At 37.8% G+C, this 25,617-nt stretch overlaps 2 protein-coding genes across 3 annotated transcripts in view; both read right to left on the reverse strand.

Annotated features, from left to right (window-relative positions):
• The window catches only part of LOC100889019 (zinc finger protein 665), a 30,813-nt gene extending 12,109 nt beyond the window's left edge, over nt 1–18,704 (reverse strand). The window contains exons 1-8 of one of the 2 annotated variants that reach the window (XM_011680890.2): nt 18,581–18,704; nt 13,266–13,418; nt 12,356–12,457; nt 11,122–11,529; nt 10,753–10,925; nt 9,853–10,200; nt 9,125–9,334; nt 7,455–8,415 (exon numbers count right to left, since the gene is read on the reverse strand). In XM_011680890.2, the coding sequence (XP_011679192.2) occupies nt 8,377–8,415; nt 9,125–9,334; nt 9,853–10,200; nt 10,753–10,925; nt 11,122–11,529; nt 12,356–12,457; nt 13,266–13,383 (1,398 nt within the window). In that variant the 5' untranslated portion in view covers nt 13,384–13,418; nt 18,581–18,704 and the 3' untranslated portion in view covers nt 7,455–8,376. Of the gene's footprint in view, nt 1–1,145; nt 1,272–1,716; nt 1,861–2,965; nt 3,095–7,454; nt 8,416–9,124; nt 9,335–9,852; nt 10,201–10,752; nt 10,926–11,121; nt 11,530–12,355; nt 12,458–13,265; nt 13,419–18,580 lie in introns of those variants that run through there. The other variant, XM_030986702.1, reaches the window with a different exon arrangement.
• Nucleotides 18,705–22,813: 4,109 nt separating this feature from the next.
• Nucleotides 22,814–25,353, reverse strand: LOC115924833 (zinc finger MYM-type protein 1-like). The gene is made up of 2 exons (XM_030987707.1): nt 23,314–25,353; nt 22,814–23,242 (listed from the first exon to the last, which is right to left on the reverse strand). Exons 1-2 carry the CDS (start codon nt 25,351–25,353, stop codon nt 22,814–22,816), a joined length of 2,469 nt encoding a protein of 822 aa, XP_030843567.1.
• Between the last annotated feature and the right edge of the window lie 264 nt (nt 25,354–25,617).

Genomic DNA, 25,617 nt, shown 5'->3' on the forward strand with positions numbered 1-25,617 from the left:
TGCAGCCTGATTTTTATGTCTTGTCTTACAAGTTAAATTATGGGAAACGATGTGTTGCCTGAATTTCTTTCTACTTCCTACCTGCTTAGGGCAGATTGGGCAACGTTTGGTTGTGCTGTTGATACGGACGCATGCATGATCTACATGTAATAATGTTTGCATGGATTGAAATTCCTCTTTGCAGTATATGCAGTGATGTCTTGGCAACTGCTCAGGGGAACTTCCTACAGCAACTAGATTTTCAGATGAAGTCTGTGACTCACCAGGGAGGTGGATTTTCTGATGTAAAGCTTCTTGAGGTTGATTTTCGCCTCCCTTTGTATCCAGGTCACTCTTTATTTCTTGAACTGAAGGGCTTTTTTCTATTGCTTTCAGGGGCACGGGATAATGGGTCTCTAAATGCTCTCTAGTGTGTCTAGTATCTGGGAAGTACTTCTCACACAAATGGCAATAGCAATGTTTCCCTTTACAATGGACTTTTTGATGCACTATCAATTTGGGTCTGTTGTCGAATTCCATATTGCATGTATGACATGCATATGAGGTCTTGTCACCACAAAGCTCACATGTATTCTCTTCTTTACTACCATTTTCAATTTGCCCTACGCGTTTACGATTGTAACTTTCTAAATCTTCCTCGTCCAAGTACCTGGCCTTGCAAACCTGACATTCATATGGGAGCTCCTCACTGTGTTTAGTTCTGAGGTGCATTAAGTACATACGCCTGTTGCCACATGCTTTCTTACACAACCTACAAGTACCATACTCGAATGGTCCAGACTGGGAATCACTTAGAATGCCTGGTTCTTTAGCATGGGGCAACTCTTGGCAGGGATCCATTTCATTCTGGAAGTCAAACGTTTCATCCTCTATAAGATCTTGGTAATTTTCTTTTGTAATTTGAACCCTGACAACCCGGGTAATGTGCGACTTAAGGTCACCTGCCACATTCTCCTCCAAGAGCCCTTTTTTCCTTCCATCTATAACCACAGAGTACGAATCGTTAACAGCGTTGTGCAAAACCTTTTGGTGCGCATCAAGGTCACTTTGAATATCGAATACCTCACTACATATCCCACACACGATAACCTCTTTCTGTTCTTGTTTCATTCCATCCGAGCCAATCTTTGAGAGAGAAGACTTACTGTCAAACAAGGCTCCTCTGGAAGATTGCCCTCCCTCCTCTCGTTCGCTGGCTCTCCGCAAGGATTCCAACATCTTGTAGCTCTCTGCAAATTGGTCGGGATCCTCTTCGTAAGAAAGGCCTGGACCTGCAGAGGTAATGGCGAGAACAAATGACATACTCCATGAGTAAGAATTGTTGAGCTTGCTATGAAATGTCATAGACATAAAGCCTGTTCATAGCTTTAAGGTAAAGGGCATTACCTATGTGTTTATAAGTATATGAATTACTGCCAGGAGCGTCACAACGTGACGGACATGTGCGCTATATAAGAAGCCACCATTATTATTATTATTATTATTAAAACAGATGATATGCACCTGCTGTGCATCACATTAATACGTTAAATCGCTGGAGAGAACTGAAATCAAAATATATGTGTGATAGTGTCCATAATAAATGACAGTCACTGCTTTAAATCAATCATTTAATTAGGATCTTTGAGTGAGTTGTATAATACGGATTGTGCCGTTTCTTTCGTTGAGTACATGGTATCAAAGCAGATGGGTTAATATAAAGGGGGTTTAACATACCCTCATCATCACTCAGTGGCTCATCTTTGATGACTACTGGAGTCATATCTGCAGTGAAGGACGCAGATGTAGGCTCGCTGGTGGATGGATGCTCTCTCTCCTCATCTCTGATACCGCGGTTATCCATCCATTCTTGATCTCCATCTACACAAACAAGAATTTAATGATGATTGAGTGTGGTTCCTTCACCTTGTTTTAGGGTTATTATCTTGGTCATATTGACTAACATGTTCATGTATATCATTATTATTATTATTAATATGATTATTATTATTATTATCATTATTAAAATTAGTGGTAGAAGTAGTAGTAGTAGAAGTAGTAGTAGTAGTAGTAGTAGTAGCAGCAGCAGCAGCAGCAGCAGCAGCAGTAGTAGTAGTAGTAGTAGTAGAAGTAGTACAGTAGTAGTTATATTAGAAGTAGTGCAGTAGTAGTAGTAAAAATAGAAGCAGTAGTAGCAGTAGTAGTAGAAGTAGAAGTAGTAGTAGTAGTAGTAGTAGTAGTAGTAGAAGTAGTTGTAACAGTAGTAGTGTCAATCTTCTTCTTATTATTATTACAATCATCATCATCATCATAATCATCACCATTATTCATTATCATTCATCATCATCACCATTACCATCATCATCAACTCATCCTCATTAACATCACCATCACCATCATCACCATCACCATCATCATCATCGCCATCATCATCATCATCATCACCATCATCAACTCATCCTCATCACCATCACCATCACCATCATCACCATCACCATCATCATCATCACCATCATCATCATCATCATCATCACCATCATCATCATCACCATCACCATCATCATCACCATCACCATCATCATCATCATCATCACCATCATCATCATAATCATCATCATCATCATTACCATCATCACCATCATCATCATCATCATCATCATCATTTATCATCATTCATCACCATCATCATCATCATCACCATCATCACCATCATCACCATCACCATCACACCATCACAATCCTCATCACCATCATCATCATCATCACCATCATCATCATCATCACTATCATCATCATCATCATCATCATCATCATCACTATCATCATCATCATCATCATCATCATCACTATCATCATCATCATCATCATCATCACTATCATCATCATCATCATCATCACGATCATCATCATCTTCATCTTCCTCATCATCATCATTCATGCATCATCATCACTTTACTACATACTACAATTATGAAAGCGGCTTTACCTTCTTCTCCAGTCCTCTCTCCGCTGTCTGGCGACTCTTCGTCGCTTTCTTCCCTGCTCTCCTCTCCACTCTCCTCACTGTCCTCCTCTTCTTCATAGGGCTTGGCCCCATCTCTCCCTTGGTTTATACCTGAGATAATGATATAATAAATAATAATTGTTCTATTTACACAGGTAAGCCTCATCAGCTTCACTACTGTTCTTTTTGAGGGGCCCTGCAATTATTATTACGAAAGCAATTACCAGGCACCCATTTTTTACCTGGGTGGAGAGTGGCAAATATAGATTAATGCCTTGCTAAAAGACGTTTGGGCCGGGCTGGGATTTGAATCTGCAACCCTTAGATTGAGAGTCAAGTGAATGAAACATTGTAACCATGACGCCTCCATAACACAAACAGAATCAAACTCTGAAATCAAATATAGCAATGGGATGAGTGAAGCACTTGTGAAAATTAGAGAGAAAGAGAGAGAAAGAGAGAGAAAGAGGGAGAGAGAGAGAAAGAGAGAGCTAGAAAGAAATTGATAGAACCACTACCACTTTGAATCATATTCTCAAAAATAATCTAACCTTAGGTCACAATTAAATCCTGCCAAAGTGCAAGGATTTAGTCCATTGATAAATTGAGTACAACATTTCAAGCTTTTCACTCTTACTAGAATAATAGGTAACCAAGGGAATTATGAAAGCTTGTCACCATAAAATTACTTTCTCAATTTCTTTTCATGATCAAATCATTTTTGATTTCATTTTTTAAGTCAAATACAATATTTCATATGGAAATTAGAGTAGGCACTTGCCTTTCACTATATTGAGGAGCTATGGTACATGTATAATTTGTTATTGTTTCAAAAAATGGGCCACGATTAATCAGGGGCAGTTTGATTAGCCTTATGCATTGCTCAATGAGATGTGCAAACATTGCAACTAACGCGCATCTGCTGCTCGGAGCCAGGAGGGTTTTAAAGCCCCACTGCACTACTTATAGCTACTTGCGCCCTCTATGCTCAGTCAATGCCTAATCGGTGCCTGTTGGTCCTCCGTGGCCCCCTCTTTCTTATGTTAATTGAGAGCTGATTTCATGGGATAAACACATGTCAGTGACCATGCAGGGAGGTCTAATCCCTCCTTGCCAAATTAGTGCAGATAGGCCTTAACTCTGTATTATTTGAGTTAATGCCCTTCTAGCTCCAAACAGATGGTATTACGTGACCTGAATATGATTTGCAGGGATGTGCCTTTTTGTCATCCCTCATAGCTATACCCAAATACACAGTGGAATTAACTACATGGGACACATCAATAACACAATAATGAGGAGGTGTCAGGGCATCTCCTGAAGTACAATCTTCAAATATCAACTTTATGACACATATGAACGGAAATTACATTCTAATAGGGTGGATTAGTAGTTAACATCGCCCTCACTGGCAAGCCGCAGCCAATTTTTCAGCTCGCGGTCAACATCTTACAACCAGTGCAGAACAAAATGCTAGCAAACGATCAAAATGACCAAAGCAGGGCCAACCAAAAATTCATTCAATGAGATTGATTGATTTCTGTTATCAGGGCACATTTCTATGTTGAATTTGGATGTCAAAACCCACCAATCAATTGATTTTGACTGAAAACTTGGCCTGATTTTGGACAGAAATCAATACAAATGGTCAGTTTTAGCCAAAAAGTGAAAGAATTGAGCAAATGGTTGTTGATTCGGTTCAATTTGACTACTATTTTCCAGCATCAGGGCAAATGGGCCCGTCAAATCTCCTTTGCTAATAATAAAGACTGGAAAAATTCACCCAAGACCAAAAGTGACCATATTGGTCAGTTTGGCCAAAAATGTTGAATAGGCCAGGTCAACAAAACTTTTTGTGCAATTTTTTTTACCCCGGTTAAGCTTTTCAAATCTTCCCCATAAAAAATTCCTATTACATCCCCTTATCTAGCTAGGCCAGGGTATATTTAACAAAGGCGAGCCACAGCTGAAACAATGTCTACTTTTTCCCATGATGCATCACGTGAAATCAACTACAAACTGGTGTCGCTAGATGGCCTTGTGAATAGGGTGGATACACAATTAACAGCACCCGGCAAGCAGCGGCCAATTTTTCAGCTCGCGGGTCAACATGCAGCACAGCATATAACGCTAGCCACCGATCTAAATGACAAAAACGGTCTAGATTGTGTAAATTCATTCAAGGATATTTATTGTTCCGATATCAACCATAACATTGTGAGCAAATAAAACTGTTTTTTTTGGAATCAGTGCAAAATTTTAGCCTGGAAAAGCTATTCAAACCTTCCCCAACAAAAGTTTTTTTTTTATTAAATGCCCTTATCTCCTTCGATATATAACAATGCCACAGCTGATATTTTTTGTCTACTTATTCCCATAATGCATCACGTGAAATCAAGTAAACACTGGTGTTGCTAGATGGCGCCATAAATTGTGAATCCACCCTGCTTTGAATCCATTGTATTCACGATCCAAGGCTAGTCAATACATATAAATAGTATGCGGATATAAGTACAGACAAATTTGAGTTAAATTTTGTGTAGGCTTTCAAGTGATATGAATTTGCCCTCTTCCACTCATCTCAGACAGTGTTTCTAGAGTGATTCTATGTCTATTGATTTACAAAATACAAATTATAATTTTCTTTTGCAACTGGTCCCCTCCGTACAGTGTTGAGATGACCAGTGACATGATATATTTTGATGGACACGCAATCGAAATTCCAAACAAAAATGACAAATATTTGAATACTTTCAACTTGTATTTATTCACCTTTTTTTCTTCAGCACATTTATAATTCATTATTTATAAAAAAAGAAATAAGAATATAATTAATCATTTAATGACATGAGCACATGAAAATTGCTCAAAAGCTGATGAACAATCTTTTTGTTTGAATTTTTCTTCACTAGCACCTAATCCTAGCACCTATATACAAATAGTTACCACAATAACAAAATACATAAAATGAAAATGACATGAGCACAAACATTTTTAGAGAAGGTTAAGATCTGCATGGGGAGAAGTGAAAAATAATTTTTGAGCATTTTCATTGTTATTTTGGAAGTGTGGAAGAACATCAGAGAAAAAATGTTTCCTGAAAAGCATGGCTCTTCAAATGCCTTTATATTTTAAATATGCCAAGTAACACAGCTTAATAATGAGGCCCAATTGTTTTTTGTAGTCCCATATACATCTTTCTGTGTACAGTGCCTGTTACTTTACCAAGACTGGGCAAAATTTCTTATCATTGTGATGACTCAAGAACCTTGTAGTACACACCACTACTTATATTTATACATGATCAACTGATGGATTCCACACCGTTTCTTTCACAATACAATCGTATGACCAGGGCCCCATCTTACAAAGAGTTGGTATCAATCGCAACTATGTACATAAGAGATAGAAGACTGCAAACTTGCAATTGATTGGAGGACTTGCGATTGATTTGGATCAATCGCAACTCTTTTTAAGACGGGGCCCATGACTCAACTTCATCTTTAAACAAAACATATAAATAAATATATAAAGCAATCAACTCTTTATAAGACGGGGCCCTGGAGTACATACAGTAGTTTATTTTTATATGTTCGTGTAACAAATCTGGGCTTGGACTTTTAAGATGAGGATGGAAATGAAAGATAAAATCTTTAAAAAAAGTTTGGCGTTTGACCTTTCATGGCTTTAGGCCTCGAAGACAACAAAAAATTTGAAGTCCTTTTGAATGGAAATCACAATGTTGATGTTCCTGTTACATATGTCTACCATCATGTATGAGGCTTACATTTCATTTTTTTCACTTCAACCATTACAAAATATACATGTATAATGTAATTATTTACAAATATAAAGTTACTGTAAGTACACTATCACTGTGGCCTTCATAAGGGCTTCATACACTTTCAACAAATTAAGAGTTCCTATTTTGATTTTTTGATTTATTGTATGTTTGCATCATTGATACAACTCATTAAGCATAATTCCCTTTCCTCTTACGGTATATTGACAGTCAAAAGAATATCTACATGTATACAAACAATCTTATGATTCTTTTCTAGGAGTGTTTTTTTTATACATATTTTTTTTTTAAAGAATAAGGTGCACACAAAAATGCTAGATTCTCAATTTCTCATCTACATGCACAATTAGTTCTGCACAATTTGGCACAATTTGACAAGATTCAAGAGAAGGTTGAGTTCTGGGAAGAGGTAAAAAATAATTTGTGAGCATTATCATTCTTATTATGCAAGTGTGGAAGAACATCAGAAAAGACATGTTCCCTGAAAAGCATGGCACTTCAAATGCCTTCATATTCTAAATGTGTCATGTTACATCGTAACACTCGGAAGTAGGATTTTTACGGCACGTGTTCGTGTAGTCCCATATACATCTTTCTGTGTACAGTGTTTGTAACTTTACCAAGACTTAGCCAAATTTCTTATCATTTTGATGATTCCAGAAGTGCAATACACACAAATTTTTATATTCTAGATGACCAACCTTTTCTGGTCGATTCCACACCATTTCTTTCACAATGCAATCGCATGACCAGAACTCAACTTCATCTTGAAGCACCAGAGAATACAATAGGAACAGAAGGTTTTACATCTTTCCAGAATAACATCACATTCAGATTCAGATTCAGATAATTTTATGGGTCCATTTGGGAAATCATTTTGTCGGCATTACATAAAGCACATGAACAATATGTAATAGAAAAAAAATACACAGTAGCAAATTTATAATGACGTAGACATATGGAAACACACGTTTGTGTCATTGCATGTTTAATAGTCTTTATAATTCCTGCAACCTTCTTGTTGCAGGACTCCATGAGATGTCTTATCTTCAGAGTATGGAGTGAGACAGAGGAGTGTTTCAGTCCAGCTTGGGGCTCAAGGTGTCTTCAGGAGCAATGAGAGCAGTATCACCCTCTGCAGTCTCCGCAGCTACGATGCCTGGGTGATATCACCTACTGCCATTTTGTCAATATTCACAGAATAAAACTGAAGCCAGGCAAACATACTTTTCCCATGTCCGTGCATCACTTCTCTAGGGAGATGCGAGTTGGTAATAGCAGTTTTTCAGCTCTCTGTCTTCCCTACAAACTGACTCGGATGGACCCAAGTTTGTAACTGAGTCATGTCTTTCAGATGGTAATGTTAAAATCGGTCCCCAGATGTAAATAACCATATCTGATTGATACACATCGGTAAAAAACGATTTACAAACACACTTCTAAATCTCTGAACAAAATATATATTTAAAAAATATTTTGCAGATTCTATTGAAAGTATGTTTTGCTCAGGATAAGCTGCCATCTATTGAGCCCAGGAAAGTTAGATGAATCTGCGGATGATGCAGGACCGTCGACAGTAGACCGATGGCGTTTAGCTCTCTCCTTCAGGTTGTTCATTATTATCTGCCGACTGTAAAGACAAAAGAATAAAAATAAGCATCCATGATACATTCGAGAACATGACCTACAAGAAACTTGTAACATGGATTAGCTGAACATTTAATATTTTCTAAATTATTTTCAACTAGTTTCTATTTTAATAAAATTCCCATGGTTTCCCATTTCTAGATTAATTTCTATTGTCATTATAAATTTGCAATTTTGTACACTTTTGTCTGTCATTGTATTTTATTTGGATATGTTTTTGTTCCTTCTGTTTGTAATTTGTATATGTTTTTTAAATATGTAAATTCAGTAACAATTCAACTGTAAATGTTGCAAGTATTGAATAAAATAAATCTTAAATCTAAATCTGAACATTACACCTCCTAGATCAGTGGTTCTTAATCCTTTTGGCTCCACAACCCTATTTGGCATTCCTTATCAGTGTTGTGAGCCCTCAAATGCAATTCTAGGTCAGTGTCGTAATGTCAGTATCCACTGGAAAGCTACTGCACATGTAATCTAGATGAGTTTCGCTTTATTTGTCAACAATGCAGTCAAGACTACTTCCTGATTTGTGTTGAATAGTTTGAGTATCATATATGGTAAAATAAGATCAACTTAAATGACCAACTGAACACAACTTCATTTTGACATGACAAAAAGTATCCATAGACCTCAGCCAAAGATATCTCGGGCTGCATTGCCATCAGACTGAAAACAACAAGACAACATACCCAGGATGTTGATGGCTTGCTTGGAAGACCACTGAAGATCTGGTCGTTCCTGCATTGATACTTGTGTATCAGCTGAGAACATTCAATCTGGAAGTCCCTCCAGACCGACCTATCAAAGCCCTCTATGACAGCCTTCAACCAATCACCATAGGCACTTCTCTCGTTGACTGCTTTAGGCTGCAGCATGGACATCAGAACCGTCTCTTGCATCTGAGGAGTTCCACAAGTGAGGAAAAACAAATTAAAAGTTTGCAGAACCTCTTAGAAACTAAAATTTTGTGCAGCATTGTCTCTATAGCAAAAGTCTGTGATCACTAATGTCCATTGATCAACAAGTATTCTGGGCAGTATTTTGCAAAACCACCACAAGTACAAGGTTGCCTACATCCTATTGAAAGGAGTGTTTTTTAGTTAACATCTCAATGGGATGTCAGAGAACTTGTACTTATGACGGTTTCATGAGGTGATGCCCACATTCTTTTGAACGTCTCATAGAAAATAGAACAAAACATGCAGAGATCTCAAATGTAATTTTGCAACCAATATTTGTTTGGTAGTGAACTCTATTGTCCAACTTTGGGCCATTTACCCCTTTTTACATGATAGCAAGTGTAACAACTAACCTTTTAGATTATATCAGTGAGAACCCAACACATATCAATGCTATGAAGAATCATAACAAGAATCTCAACAGCATACTGTGTAATCACAAATGTGGATTTGCCTACCTGTATAAACTGCTCGTATTTCCGGTTTACACTTGCAGTTTGAACCTCTGCTGATGTCTGGGCTGCCGGACCTCCTTCGGGTCCAGGTCCACCCTTGGAAATGCTCTCCAACGCTCTCCAACTAGGACCAGGACCAGGACTAAAAAAACTATCAGGAGGAGGAGGAGGAGGAGGAAGAAGCTCCATGTGGTCCTCAGGGGGTGGCTCTTTGTGGCCTCCAGGTCCATCATCATCCTCATTAACTGAATAAACTTTAAGAATAGAAAGGTCAGCAGGAGAAACTCGGCCAGGACAAACACTGGAGGCTACCTTCAACTTCCTAGGTACCTGGTCATGTAGTCTCGAGTTCTGGTAAAAGACGAAGAACAACAACAATTTACACCGAGTGTTAAAGGCCGTCTGTACTAGTTTGGCCAGGGGGGATTAGACCCCTGCAAGGTCACTTGGCAGGTTATTCCTCATTAAATCAGCTCTCAAATAACATAAGAAAAAGAGGATCATGGGGGACCTAGGGTCACCGATTAGGCATTGTTTGCTATATAGAGGCCGCAAGTAGCTATAAGTAGTGCAGTGAGGCTTTAAATCTAAAAAAAAAAATATTGAAATATCTGAATACCACCATGCAAGTAAAGCAATCTAGGCAGTTGGGCTGAAATATAAAACATTATTCCAATGGGAGGCTATTGTGTGTCAGTGCTGTTTTTCATTTCTTTGTCAACCAATCTATTGCAATCAGCAAAGTTATTGCAAAATGGCAATTTATAATTCTTTAAAGATTTTTTTATTGAATAGAGTCTTATTTATTTACACACAAAAATACATGTAGAAAAGTTTAGAAACCTGACATTGCAGCTAACATGAAATGCTATTAGAACAAAATGCAAATCAATATTTACTTACTCTGAAATTTGTTTTGAGTCTCACTTTCCCAATATGCTTGGCCAGAAAGCCGAACTTCATCATTATCCAATGGTCTCGCTCCGTCAAGTCAGACACCCCAAACTGAGATTTCTTTCTCGCAATTTTCACATATCTAGTACGGATAGACTTATACCACACTTGCAGGACTTTAGCTGAAAATATAAAAGAAACACTCATCAATATTTTTCTTCAGGTACATGGAATAATAATAAATCAATATAGTGCCGGGGGCTTAAGAAAAGAACTGTACATATCACTTCATAAACTAATCAAAACCTGTTTAATACAAGCACAAAGGAATAACATTCGAAGGCAGAAATAAAAAGTGTATTTTGATTACATAATCACCTTTCTTTCCCATTTCTTTGGCCTTGTCAGCCCACAGCTTGTCTTTCATAGGGAAGTCTCTGTAATCAATCCTTTTTTTGTTGTACAGGCAATCCGTCTCACGTATCCACCTCACCATGATTTCTTCCTCCTCATTCGTTAGGTCAGAGAAAATCTTGTGCCTCCTCTGCTGCTGGCTACCTCCGTTAGCACTGGCATCACGAGAAGTCACGTCATCATAGGTCATACATCCGTCTAGGTATTCTTCTTCAGATTCCCAACCCAAGGCCTGGTCCGGATCTAGTCCAGGAGGATTAGGGTTACTTGATTTGGCCCTGGCTTGGCTTCTTCCCCTCCTCAGGACAGATTTGGCCTTGGCTTTGCCCTTTCCCCTAGCGGCAGTGGGCTTGGAGTTGACTTCAGGTTGCTCTGTAGAGATTCGGAACGGACGGAACGACGGTTGCTCTATTTTGTCTCGGATTTATAACATCGCTTGTAACACATCGATACAAGAACATCGCAACATGCAGCTATAAGAATTCTTAAAATGATGCAATGTCAGTGAAGACGCATGTCAAACTCCTTTAAACCATCAGCACTCCTCGATAATTATGTACATGTACATACATTATTTCTTTTCTGGATATTTTGAATGTGCTTGTTTGTGTAAAACTTGATTATTATACATATTTATATCTATGTTGTTTGCCTGTTTCAATGTGGTTCTTAATGAACAAATTCAAAAAAAATGAAATAGGGATTTTCCCATATCAGTGGGGGTGCAGTATATGCATTGGAACATGGGTGTCGATCCTTACGTAATACCTATTCATCAGGGGGGATGAATGAATAGATCATCCCCCCCTGATGAATAGGTATCAGTTACAGATCGACACCCATGCATTGGAAGTTGAAAAAAGGACACATCAGTTGCCTACGATGATCGTTCCCGGATTATTACATTACATCCAGAGTTCTCCTTATATATTTTGAGTTACAAGTTATTGTTAGATACACATATGGTGAAAGGTAACACTTTGCACCGTTATCACACTTCTTTGGGCAAAACAAATAATCAGGAATCCAAAATTATATCTAATTTGTGTTTTTACAGAAAAGGCCACAGAAAGTTAGTTCTAATATATTTCTACAATCCAAAATTTAAAAAAATTCTGATATAAGGTAGCAAAAATTTGGATATATAAGGTAACCAAAAGGTGGTGGTAATTGATATAATCAAAATAAATTGACTTACCTGAGGAACCAGGCTCTTTACTTCTCATCTTGACATAAACTGGATTCATTTCTTCCTCATCTTCAACAGAGATACCAAAGTCCATTGGGTAGTAGGTGTCATCTAATAAATATGAAAATGTCATTGTTTATCTAAATATTAACAAACTAACAAAAACTAATGCCTCAGTCACACGTTTGCGTATTTGGCTTGCGTATTGCTGTGTATTTATGGCAAGCCGTTTAAACATTTATTCCTATTTCTTGATATCAAGAAATGATTGTCTGTTGTAAAGCAATGGTAATTCTTGATATCAAGAAATAGGAATAAACGTTAAAACGGCTTGCCATAAATACGCAGCAATACGCAAAGGCGTGACTGAGGCATAAGGGACTCATCAAGAAATTCCTAGACAAAGCTAAACTTTGGAACAAGTTGAAAGGGGGGGGAATCGAAAATTCAAAGAACCAGATTGGTAAATATTTTTTTAAAAATGAAGAAGATAAGAAAGGCCGAAATCGCGTAAATATATGTAATCATTATACACATGGGAATCTCAAATTGATTAAAAAAAAGTCATTTAACACCTGTAGAGAAACCTGTGCATAGAGACCGATAGCGTCTGACAGCAAATCTGATCTTTAGAGGCAGTGGTCTTCATGTACAAATTAACTGAATACAGATTCCTGTAAGACACAAATAACAAAGTCTCACTAGTGAAGGTGGTTGCTAAATCAGGTCTGGACCCCATCTTACAAAGAGTTACGATTGATCCAAATCAATCGCAAGTCCTCCAATCAATCGCAAGTTTGCAGTCTCCTATCTCCTATGTACATACATGTAGTTGCGATTGATATCAATCACAAATAAGTTGGGATTGATATCAACTCTTCGTAAGACGGGGCCCAGATTGTACAATGCTAATTGTTACCTTCTGGCAGGTCCACTTCTTGTTTTATTCTGACAAAATCTGATGATCCCTCAGAAACTGCAGTCACCAGGACTTCCTTGTCCATCTTCTTGACAACACCAGAGCTTTCTTCTTCCATCTTGTTTCACACCGCCATTTGAGAACAAGGTTAAGCTGTTTGATAATTAAAACAGAAAGGATAGAGAATATTCTGGGTTTGAAATAGCCCTTAAGTTAATACATCAATGATATTAAAGCGCTTTACAGATATCCTGGTCATCAGATTCAGGCTTGCCCGCACACAATGTATGCACATTCTTCACTGCCAGGGGAGCATTCCAGCTAGCCAGATGCTCACAATGCTGAGCAACATCGGGAACTCTCGTAAGAGGTCAGCGTTTTTGTAATGTAAATCTCAAATTTGCTCATTATCATCAGGAACATGTGGTATAAAGTAAATCGCTATCAGTATCACTCTGGTATCAAATTTGCACATTTTTTGTTGAATTCTTGACTGATTTCAAAATGCTTTTGAGAAGAAAGTCCACTAGCGAACTTACAACGTTCGTCGGGAGTGGCAAGGGATGATTATGAACGCATTTTAGGTTTTGTTTACATCACTCTTCACGCTGGGGTATCAGTGCCAATTAAAGTCCAAGTCCAGACCAAAAATAACTTACTTTAAAGGGACTTTGTTACATTGTTCAGATGAGAGATAGTGGTGCTAAGGTAGTGACTTCAATGCTAGATGTACAATTAAAGATAATCTGAAAATTTGAGTGAAAACGGACCATTATTCATGGTAAAAATTGGGAAAAACTGATCTGATCGATTCCTTAATTCTCCCAACTATATTATTCTACTTCTATTCTGCTACTTGTCAAAGCCTGTTCAGCATCTAGACAAGGACAATTTTATTACATTTTAGGTGAATGTAAATCTTCACAAAGCAATAAAATGGCTGTACATTCCATTCCAGACAGTTAAGTGTTGACAGATTTTTATAGCCTGTTTTATGTATTTCTTTCATGGAAAAACGGTTGGGAAAATTCAAAAAATGGTTGGGAGAATTTACTGTTAATCACTGTTAGAGGGTGTCTAACATCTACGCCTGCAAAGAAAACCATAGATATCTTCGTGGTTTGAGAAATTTTTCAGGATTTTTTGCATGTCAGAGGGTTAGTATAGTAGAAGGAATATAGTAAGTAACATTTTATTCAAAAATTAAGCAATTTTTTTCATCAACCTTCAACTATGTTACTGAGTCACTTTAAGTAGAAGCAGAAAAATCAGTCAAACCAATCAAAAAAAAGTTTGAGCAAAATCGGATAACTAATAAGAAAGTTATGAATTTTCAAAAGAAGTATGTAAAACTACATGGAAAAATGGAAATCACTACACAAATTGCCAATTTGGTTATCAGTTTGTGACGTTATGTCTTCACTATTTATCAATTGCTCTATATAGTTTAATCCCATTAAAAATAAAGGTGAGTTCTGGTAACACGATTGATTGTGAAAGAAAAGGTGTGGAATGTATCAGAAAAAGTTGATCATGTAGCATGTAAGTATTGGTGTGTACTGAAAGGTTCTGGCATCATCAAATTCATAACAAATTTGACACAGTCTTGGTAAAGTAACAAGCACACTACATAGAAAGATGTAAATAGGACAACACAAATGGTGCCGGGGCTAGTACTACTTATCTTTCTATGCTCATTACTCAGCCAGTATACATTTTCTTCCAAAGTTGTTTGGCACTTGACATTTATTTGTAATCTTGAACATTCAGTGTAAGTTTTGTTATATTCTGTAAGAATTGAATTTCTTTTTTTAACCAGAACTCAAGTTTATCTTTAATTTCCCTTTTTATCCCCTAAAACTTGATTTCCCCATGCCTTTGCCCAGGTTATATGATTTGTATTATATTACGTGCATGACATTTCACCAAAAATTTATGAACTTTGAAGAAGTGATACTATTTTATGAATATTGTATATTCAGAATTATTGATGTTTATATAAATAGTTTATCAAAATTCACATTTTTCATGATTTAACTGGAATAAAACAAATCTATATTAGTGCATCCGCGCAAAAAACGTATTACTGGGGTACTATCAATCTAACTTGGTGCTGGTGTTAAACCGTAGCCTACGGGAACAGGGTGGCTGCTGTATTAAACCCTATGGGAATAAAAGGGCCGAGTAGTTAATGGGTTAAGAAATAAGATTCTTAGGGAGAAAATAGGAAATTTATGTTAACAATATAAGAAAATAATTAGTGGATAGTGAGGGCATGATGTCACAGACTCATGAGTTGCCAATTTACCTTGTGATTTTCAAAGTTTTTCATCAATTTCATGTCATTAAAAATTCATAACTTTCTTATTAGTTATCCGATTTTGCTCAAACTTTTTTAGATTGGTTTGTCTGAGTTTTCTGCTCCTATTGAAATCAAGTTATTTTTGGAGTGGACTTGCCCTTTAAGGGTTAAGACCAGTTATGGTCATGCGATTGCATTGTGAAAGAAACGTTGTGGAATCGATCAGAAAAGAATGATTATCTAGCATCTAGCATCTGCAAGGTTCTGGAATCATTAAATGATAAGAAATTTGGCCCATTCTTCGTAAAGTTACAAGCACTATACACAGAGAGATGTATATGGGACTACCCTATATCTCTCACAGTCCATGAGAGAAACAAATTTACCAAATATATGAATTAGTAGGCGGTTTCCCGACAAATCATCATGTATTAGTCAAAACATATTCTTTCACATGATTGGTAATGAGAGCTTCCATTTCATTTTTTGAAATTGGGGCATTTCCAATACTGGTCTTTACCTTTAAGGCTAGGTGATATATCAATATCATATTAATACTTAAGGCTACAAAAAAAACTTGGTCTACATCGCTCACCCATGTCACGCATCAATCAAATCTAGACTTTTTTGGTTTGTGATACAAACTGAATTTTCTTAAGGACAAGTTGCAATTTTTGCCTCAAGAATTAAGCCCTCTCCAGCTTACGGTGTGACCAAGAAATGCACGCAATGAATAAAAAATGGGCTTTTCGCCAGGATTCACAATAGATTTCTGATTTCAATTTTCTAATCGTATTTTTTCCAAGATCGGTGAGTTGAATTGATTGAATTTTTCCTGCCATTTAGGTGTAATCAATCGTCATGAAAGTGCAGAGTTTTTGAGTGCATTCTGGTGAGTTTTGTTTAAAAATTTTGAAAATAAAGAGGTTTAGACTCTAGGTGTCTTGAATTGTTTTTACCAGACGAAGATCTTAAGTATACCAATGGCTTTGATGCTGCAGTGCTAAGCTAAGCTAAGTCCACGAGTGGTGTGGCACATAGAACTGTAGCTTACATTTAGCGCATATCCAGAGCTACCAAGTGTCGCGCATTTCGACAGTCTGGAAACGCTCTCACGCACAACGTGCGCTAGATTTCCAAAAAACGCTATACCTTATATATGTGTTACACCCTCGCCCGCGTATCAGGGGGCCGTTTCTCGAAACCAACTCCATGACAGTCATATCTTTGTCGGCGACCTACGGAGATGTCATGAAGCGGATAAACCGTTTCACAAAGCCATGACAGACATGATATCGATATCGCGATACTAGCAGCTCAAGAACATAGTCTTTGTCACGACCTATTTGATTTATCAAGAATAACCCAAAACAAGTTTTGGGGCTAAAATTGTTCAAAAAGAAATATATACATATAAATTCTCCTAAAATAAATAATAAGTAGTGTCATTATCATATTTACATCATCAAACGATTTGCATATTTCTGTAAAGATTCTTAAATTGAAGAAAAACCGGTGAGTGTTTTTTTTTTGACGGTCGAATCAAAAGTTAGTTGAAGGATACCGTAATGTGATAGTTTATCAATACGTACTTTTTTGTTTATTGTGACGAGGAATTTTAGGCAAATTGTCTTTTCTCAGCCAGTTTTTATTCTAGAGTCTCATAAATACTCGTTATATAATTGATTTGATATTGAAAATATAATTTGGAAGAAGTAAATAGAGAGGGAAAATAATGCACATAGGTCCCAAAGGTATGACGGTATCCTAAGAAAAGACTATGGATCGACTATGAAAAACGGTGTGTAACATTCTTACCTCTGTTATTTATATGTTATAGTTTAATGATTTGTGATTTAATGTATTAAGCTTTTTAAAGTTTCTGTATAATTTGTATTCTCACTTTTGTACATTTGCATTTCGCATCCCAGAGAATTACGTACCGAACTCGTCTATATTTTTCTCAAAATGATAGTGAAACTTATCGTCCATTTCGCGGCCCATGGAATGGCAACAAACTGACTTATCATGGCGCTTTACAGCAATTAAAAAGATATGACAGGTTCGGAGCAGTGACAACTCGCTTGTCGCGGAAGTTGTCGCTCATCTTGGCAAAGACGACTTCGTGAAACACTTAGCTGACAAGTTGCGTGACAGTGGCGAGATGTCGTTGATCTTGTAGTTATGACGGTTTCGAGAAACGGCCCCCTGGGCACCAAATCATGAAAATGTCAAGCGTTGCTGATCTTTGAACTTGGCGTCTCTGCATATCGTATTATCGTTCATCCCGTCTCAGCCTCACTTAAATTTGAAACAGCTCGAGCGGCTCCGCCAATCTCGTTGGCTGAGAGAAAGAGAGAGCGAGTGATAGATCGTGATGATCTCAGTGCACAGCGCTCAATGCGGAAAGTTCTACATGTCATGTGGCATAGATCTAACAGTTAGATCATGTTAAGCAAGCCAATTAAATTTTGAAGTTGTTAAGAAAGAAAAAGAAGAAAGATAATATGTCAAAAAGAGACAAACGTCTAGTAGTACATCCATATGTAGACTGTATAGTACCGGTAGACTAGTCTTTAAGTACAATATAAAAATGATTTGCGCCCTCTATGTCCATTCATTTGGCTCAAAAGTGTCTGTTTCCCAATAAATATATTTGGTCAAACAAGATCTAGACTAGACTAGACCTAGAGTCTATCTATAATCTACATTATTTATCAACAATACACATAATATACTAGCGTGTTTGATTAAGGATTAAATAGTAATTTGAAAGAGTTCCGTGAGTGGTTGGACGGTGACAATTTAACGTCATGAAGCGACCACCAACTTCGTCAGATTTGTAAAAAGAACTTAACACAAGACACAACATGTGGGGCCTAAGTAAAAACGGTTAAAAAATATAAACACTCGGTTGGAAATCGGTGTAATGTCAGTCTTCAAAATAAATGACATTTCTGTTTTCTGAAAAAAATAATCAGGTTAAAGAAATGAAGGAATTGGCTTGGCTTACCTCTAGAAGACCATGAAATGATCTTGGTGCGTGCAACTTGAGCGATAATGTCAATTTTCCTTGGCAATTTCTACCTGAAAAAATCAACCGATTATAGTTTTATCTTGCAAACAAACAAACAAAGACAAAATGAAATTTTGGAGAATCAGTTTTTAAAACTAATTTCGCAGAAACCCAAATTTGTTAATATTCAGATATTTTAAGTCATTGTCATGATCATTTGAAGAAAAAAAAATCAAATCATTTTGGTGAACCAAAGATGCGATGGCCTAGAGTAATTAATACAAATTGTGAAGCTGCATGATTATAAGCTAGCTAGATCGAGAAAATAAGCGAAGAAAATCATATCTAGTCATTTAGTATCAGCGAGGACAATTACCCCCTGGGCGATCATCCGCGGTAAATTGATTGATTGATTGATTTTATTCGCCAAGCCTCCATTATAAACATACAATAATATAAAAGAATGACAGATCAAAATTGAGTCAGCTGGCCACGAAAGCTCGATCTAGAGCTATTCTAGTGGGGCCGCGGCATATTTACAAACAAGAAGAAGAAAAACGTATCAAAGATGATGATGATATTAATAAAATTAACAGTCAGTAACAAGATCAAAGTTGGATCGAATATAATGACTCGACCTAGTATGATTATGCACCGTCGTGATCGATGCGATACGATTACGAGTTGTTATGATTTTTGGAGTTCTTGGACCAGCCGGAACGGTTGATGAATCTCACCATTTTGTTCTGTATAAACTTCTTTTGATCTGACTTATTTATGTTACTATACAATGCAGGGTTAGCATATAAACATTGAATAAGAGCTAAACAGATCAAGTTTCTTAACCTCATGAATTCTAATTGTTGAAATTCAAATGTGGAGTAGAATTTGTATTCATTTTTTATCATCATTTATTTTTCAGTTTGTTTTCATTTGCCCCTTTTCAAAATAAAATGGTGTTTAATTGTGGCTCAGGAATTTGTTAGGATTCCCTTTGATGTAATTTGATGTACAATATCGTAGTCAGGTTGTTGAGATTATCTTTTCATGAATCAAGTTTTACCAGTATTCGTGGTCATGAGTTTTCTGTTGTACTAGAAATTTAACAAGTGAAAAACAAAACAAAAAACAACAAGATTTTACGGCATTGAATCAAATATATTAATAATAATAATAATGATAATATCCCGCTTTTATATAGCGCCCAATACTTCGATACAACGATGTGTCTAAGCGCTTTACATGATTGATTGATTGATTGATTTTTATTCGACAAGCTTCCAACATACACAGATCAAAAATAAGTCAGCTTGAACAGGATAACCCACGAAAGCTCGAGAGCTTATTTCCAGTGGGGTCCCTTACAGACATGTATAAAATTAATAAGTTAAAATAGTAATATTTACAAACAGATAAGAAAATTAAAAGAACTACTTATTAAAGATAATAATAATAATAACAACATTAAACTGATGATAGAAATGATATTAAGTACAAGAAGAAAAAAAAGAAGGAGAAGAAGAAAAAGAGGAGAAGGAAGAAGAGGAAAATAATGATGAATTTGTAGAATTTCTATGACTTTGACAACACAATTCTTAGATTTAACTATCAGTGTAACATCTTTCTCCTAATTGTTATTATCAGAAGTTGTAATTTTCCTCATCTATAAGGCACTAGCATTTATATTCACATTAAAGCCCCACTGTCCTACTTGAGCTACGTACTTGCTCCCTCTATATAGAAAACTTCCCCAATCAGGTGCATGGTGCTCCCCATGATCCTCTTTTTCTTATGTTAGTTGAGAGCTGAGTTAATGAGATAGCCACCTGTCAGTGACCTCGCTGTGTGGTCTAATCCCTTCCGGGCCCATATTGACGGTCTTTAAAACGTATCAGTTTTATAGTTCGATAAAACTACGCAGAAATCAAATACTTCAAGTGTCCTGTTGTGTGATATCATATATTTTATGAGCAAGTGTGTCTTGTTTGTAATTCCAAAAAGATTCCCATCTGCTGTGAGAGGTATTTTTACCTGAAAAAACAAAATCCCAGAAATCAGAGCCCTTTATACACATTAAAACCCATAACGCCTAATTGTCAACTAAATAGGTACTACATGAAGAACCTATGTAGTAGTAGTAGTATTTATTTTCGTATAAAAAACATAGTAAAAATGCATAAAATACGATGGATAGCCCACATTCAGCTAACCCGACATGGGAAAGCTGGTCTTCCGTGGGGTCCGGAACAATTACATAAACAAAACAAAACATAAATACATTATATGAACAACAGTAAATACATTTTGAAGAAAGAACAAAAAGAAGTAATATAAGATAAAGGGATTTAAAAAAAAATTATAAAAAAAAACATTTCCTAAAAAACAAGTAATCATAACAAATAAGGAGGGGGACCATGTGCTACTGTAACAGTTCTGCAATCTTAGATTTGAATGTATTAACACTAGGGGAAGATTTGATATGAGGAGGAAGTGTGTTGTAGGCCTTTGCGTTTCTATACTTGAATGATCTTTTGAGGTAATTTGTTCTCGGTTTGGGTAATTTTATTTGAGCTCCAATTCGGGAAGGGTAGGAATGGGTTCTCAACTCAAATTCATTTCTTAAATACTCGGGGTTAGATTATTCATTATTTTATACATAAGAACAAGGGAATGATGATTTCTTCTTTTGTCCAAGAGTTGCCAATTAAGAGCGTTATGCATTTCCAAAACAGAGACATGAGATTCAGGTTTTATTTTAAGTATAATCCGGCCTGCCCTATTTTGCAATTTTTGAAGGCGATCTGTATATTTCCTGAACCTATGGTATATGTTTAACAACTGGCATAGTAAGGATTTACGAATATAGGCAATACAAATTATAGACTATCTCTCTCTCTCTCTCTCTCTCTCCCTATATTGCTCCCTCTCTCTCTCTCTCTCTGTCACTGTATCGTTGTCTCTATCTCTGTACGCTGATGACACGCAGGCGCGCCGGAAGCAGTTTGGGATTGGGGGGGCAAACGTTCTAGGGGGCTCACTTTTCAGGGTCTTATGCCTTCTCACCCCTAATAAAAACACACACGTATTCGGCCTTCCCATTCTTTCACAAATAATACACTGGCGCACATTTACATTCCATACAACACTGGTACATACACACACCCTTCAGAATATTTTCTGTTAAACACGTGTAATAAAAATAAAAAAACTGCAAGGTAAAGATGAACAGTTTGAACGCTTTATTAAATGATCATCATCATGATCATCATTCTTCAATGATCACCATGAATATGAAAAATATGAATAAAAGGCTTACAAATAAATAATAAAGCAATCAAGCTTCATACACCCGATCATACCTGTGTAATGCTCTTAGGATAGATCGTGCAACTAGAAGCCAATGTTATTCTTTGAGGGGGTCGATATATTATAATGTTATACTTACTGATCTAGAGTAAATTAAAAAGATGTTTAATCAAGCAGGAAAACAATACTGTTAAACTACATGTTTGTAGCGCATATTATTAGGTATCAGGCGCGTACGCAGGGGGGGGTTTGGGGGGTTAAACCCCCCCTTTGGAAATTTTTTGTGTGTAAACCCCCCTAAAAAAAACCTAAAACCCCCCCCCCCCCCCCCCCTTTTGGTTTTTTTTTTTTTTTTTTTTTTTTTTTTTTTTTTTAATTATTAAAAAAAAAAAAAAAAAAAAAAATATTCCCATGGCCGACCTAAAAAAGGTGACCTTACCCCCCCCCAACGGAGCAAAATGTCAAATTTCCAAATTTCGAGACCCCCCCAAAGTCCTCTTACCCCCCCCCCCCCCCCCCCCCCCCGCTTATTCAGCGGTCGGCTGAGTCGTTGCGATTTTTTTGGGACCAAAAAAAAAAAAAAATGTGTCCTCTTACCCCCCCCCCCCCCCCCCCCCCCCCCCCCCCCCCCCCCCCCCCGCTTATTCAGCGGCTGGCTGAGTCGTTGCGAAATTTTCGGACCGATTTATAAATGTTAAAACCCCCCCCTTGAAAAAATCCTGCGTACGCGCCTGTTAGGTATGCATATATATAAAGATGCGTCTTTTCTCTTCGTGTTAATTTCACTTTTCCTATATGTCTTGTTTTAAAAAGTACAACATGAAGAATCCCTGCATTTATGACAATAAAGATATGATGTCATAAAAAAGAGAGTAGATTCCATGAACGTTTAGACATGTTAAACGGGTAAGGGTGATATTTGCCTTACTTTATGATAGCGAATGCGTTCTTTCTCTTGCTGTCAACACGTGATATGAATTCATTCACGAGTTCTGTTATGTTCATTGATTCTACTTGTTCTCTGTACACGTTGAGAAGCAGGAGAGAATTCAATCGTGCCTGTGACATTGTAGATCTCAGGTAGGTTTTGACCCTTCGAAGTGTACTGGAAGAACGCTCTGCCGTTGCTGTTGTGGCGGGATGTACGAGATACAGCTTGCATAGTTTCACAACCTGCGGTATCATTTTCTGCATTCCCGACCTTGAGATGGCGCTGATGATCTTGTCCACTGACAGGTTCGATCCTGGTTCCCCGCTGGTTTCCTTCAGATTCTCGAGTATACTTGAAGCTGGGCTTCTAGCCGAGGTCCATCGAGATCGTCCCCAAAATGGTTGACAACACATTCCATTGACTCAAGTGGGACCTCATTACTTGACCATGCCGACATGAGTAGATCCTCCGTCGCAGTCAACACAGTAACAGCCTTCGATGACACCCTTTCCTGGAGCCCCGATACCACAAGATCCAAGGCTTCGAACCAAACGCTCCTGTACATTTCTTTGGGGGTCTCGAAGACGTGTGCGTCTGTCCTCTGGTATCGACGTGGAGCTCTTGATTGGCGAGGAAGGTCCGGCTCATCTTGGCTGTGTTGTTCGGCAAATGTTGCTGTTCGCTGCCAAACCTGATCGAAGAATTCTTCCCTTCTCATCTTGCTGAGTTGCACAATTGCTGACTGCGTTAGTCTTGTCCCTTGCCCAGCTGAAACTTGCGATCCTTGAAGCGCCGTGCTGAGTCTGTCACTCACCTCGAATATGGCAAGACTCATGAGAAGGCAAATTGTGAACTCGAAGGTCGAAATAACTCTCAAGAATCCATCCGCCCTTGACTGTATGTCCCTATTGCTTGCACAGTCCTCGATAGCGACTAGAGCATCCTTGACGGCTTGCAGTTGCTCTTTAAGACTGTTAAGCGACTTGTACTTTATGGTGAAGCGGGTCGGACATAGTGGTCTGATGTGGGTTTGTTTGCAGCCAAGTGCCTCTGCCACAGATTTTACTATTGCGACTCTTTTTGGTGAGTCGCGGAGGAAGTTGATCATATCTGTGACAGTGGTGAGGAAGTTCCTCAACTTTGGTACATGCTTGACCATGTCTTGGACAGCAAGATTGATGCAATGCATATAGCAGTGTGTAGACGTGATTCTTCCTTCTTCTTGCTGTAATCTCACTGCTACGCCATTCTGTTTGCCTTGAAAGGTAGCAGCTCCGTCGAAACTTGCTGCGCGACAGAGAGTGAGCGGCAGATTGTACCTAAGAAGGACATCTTTGATGGTTTTGAACACCGTCTCTGAATCACACTTATCCATGGCATGCAGTCCAATAACCCTTTCTTCCACCGCTAATTCTTCTGTTGCTGTACGAATGCAAATGCATAGTTGCTCCATCTTCGAAACATCAGACGTTTGGTCTGCCAATATTGCAAATGGCTTCCCGTTCATGTCAGCAGCAAGTTGACGCATCAGGGTTTTCGACATCAAGTCGATCATTTCCTCTTGAATTTCATGAGAGGTCCAAGAGGTCTTCCTGGCCAACCACTTATCTAGGCCCTCGACATCTTTGCATCGCAGGTTGAGAAGACCGACGAAGTTGCTATTCTGATCTGTGTGTCCTCTGGTCGGCAGCCCTTGTTTCGCCAGATATTTCAAAGTTGTGAAAATAGTGTGAAGGTACTGAGAATTTTGTTTTCTTTCTTCCTGTGCTTGGGTATTCAACTTGTCAGCGATGTTTTCACCCTGCCATAGTCTATTCATTTTGTAGACCATCAGTCGATGAACTTCACTCTTTTCATGCTTGAGAAATTTCTTGGTTGCGTTTTTCCAGTTTGTGAAACCACGTTTACTGAAGCTCTCCTCACATTTACCTCTACCTGTACTGGGGACGTGCTGAAGGTTTGCTTGTCGACAAATGTGGCAGAAAGCGGCACCATTTCCGTCATTTGCTTCACTGTCCCATTCAATCCAAGGATGTGTCTTGTACCATTCAATTCGAAATCTTCTCCCATTATCTTTCTTGAAATCGCATGTTGTGGGTTGATTTGGGTAAGAGCGCAGTTTATTTCCCTCAATTGGCGGATGTTGAGCTTCTGCCTTTTCTGGAGGAGTCTTTGGCCTGTCTTCTACCATTTCTGCGTCAGAATCCGAGGACTGATCAATCTGCATGGGCGAGTCTGGGGGCGAATGGGGAGGATGTAGTAGGGGCTCGGTATCTTCACCTGACAGGCTTTCCTCACGTTGAACAGATTCAGAAGATGTAGTCGGGTGAATTTCATGTAATGCTTGAGAGCTTTCATGAGTTTGTTCTGCAGATTGTCCTTCATGGGAAGTTGATGGTCCTTCATTTGATTTGATTTGTTCTTTCTTTTTCCCGAAGAGATTCAAGATTGACTGGTACCCTCTGGCACTTTCTTGTAGTCCTTTTTGTTTTTTAATTCTCCTAACTTCTGCACCCGAACGATTTCTCTTCATGATTGGGACCAGTTAAAATCTCATGCAAGCTGAGATGTTCTGCAAATAATGATAACAAAACGGCAACTAATATTACAAGGCTAATTATAGGATAAAGATTCAGCTGAACCAAAAATATATAAAATTATAAGTACCCTTATTTTATTCTAAAGCAAAAGCAGTCTCCAAAGAGTATATTGCCTACTTTTTAATTTCTAATATTCTTTCAGCCGAGGGCTTATACTTCTGAATCTCATTCAGTCGTGGTATATTGATATTGATATA

The sequence above is a fragment of the Strongylocentrotus purpuratus genome, unplaced genomic scaffold (genome assembly GCF_000002235.5).
Source record: "Strongylocentrotus purpuratus isolate Spur 01 unplaced genomic scaffold, Spur_5.0 spur5_scaffold_16, whole genome shotgun sequence".
Taxonomy (NCBI): Eukaryota; Metazoa; Echinodermata; class Echinoidea; order Camarodonta; family Strongylocentrotidae; genus Strongylocentrotus; species Strongylocentrotus purpuratus.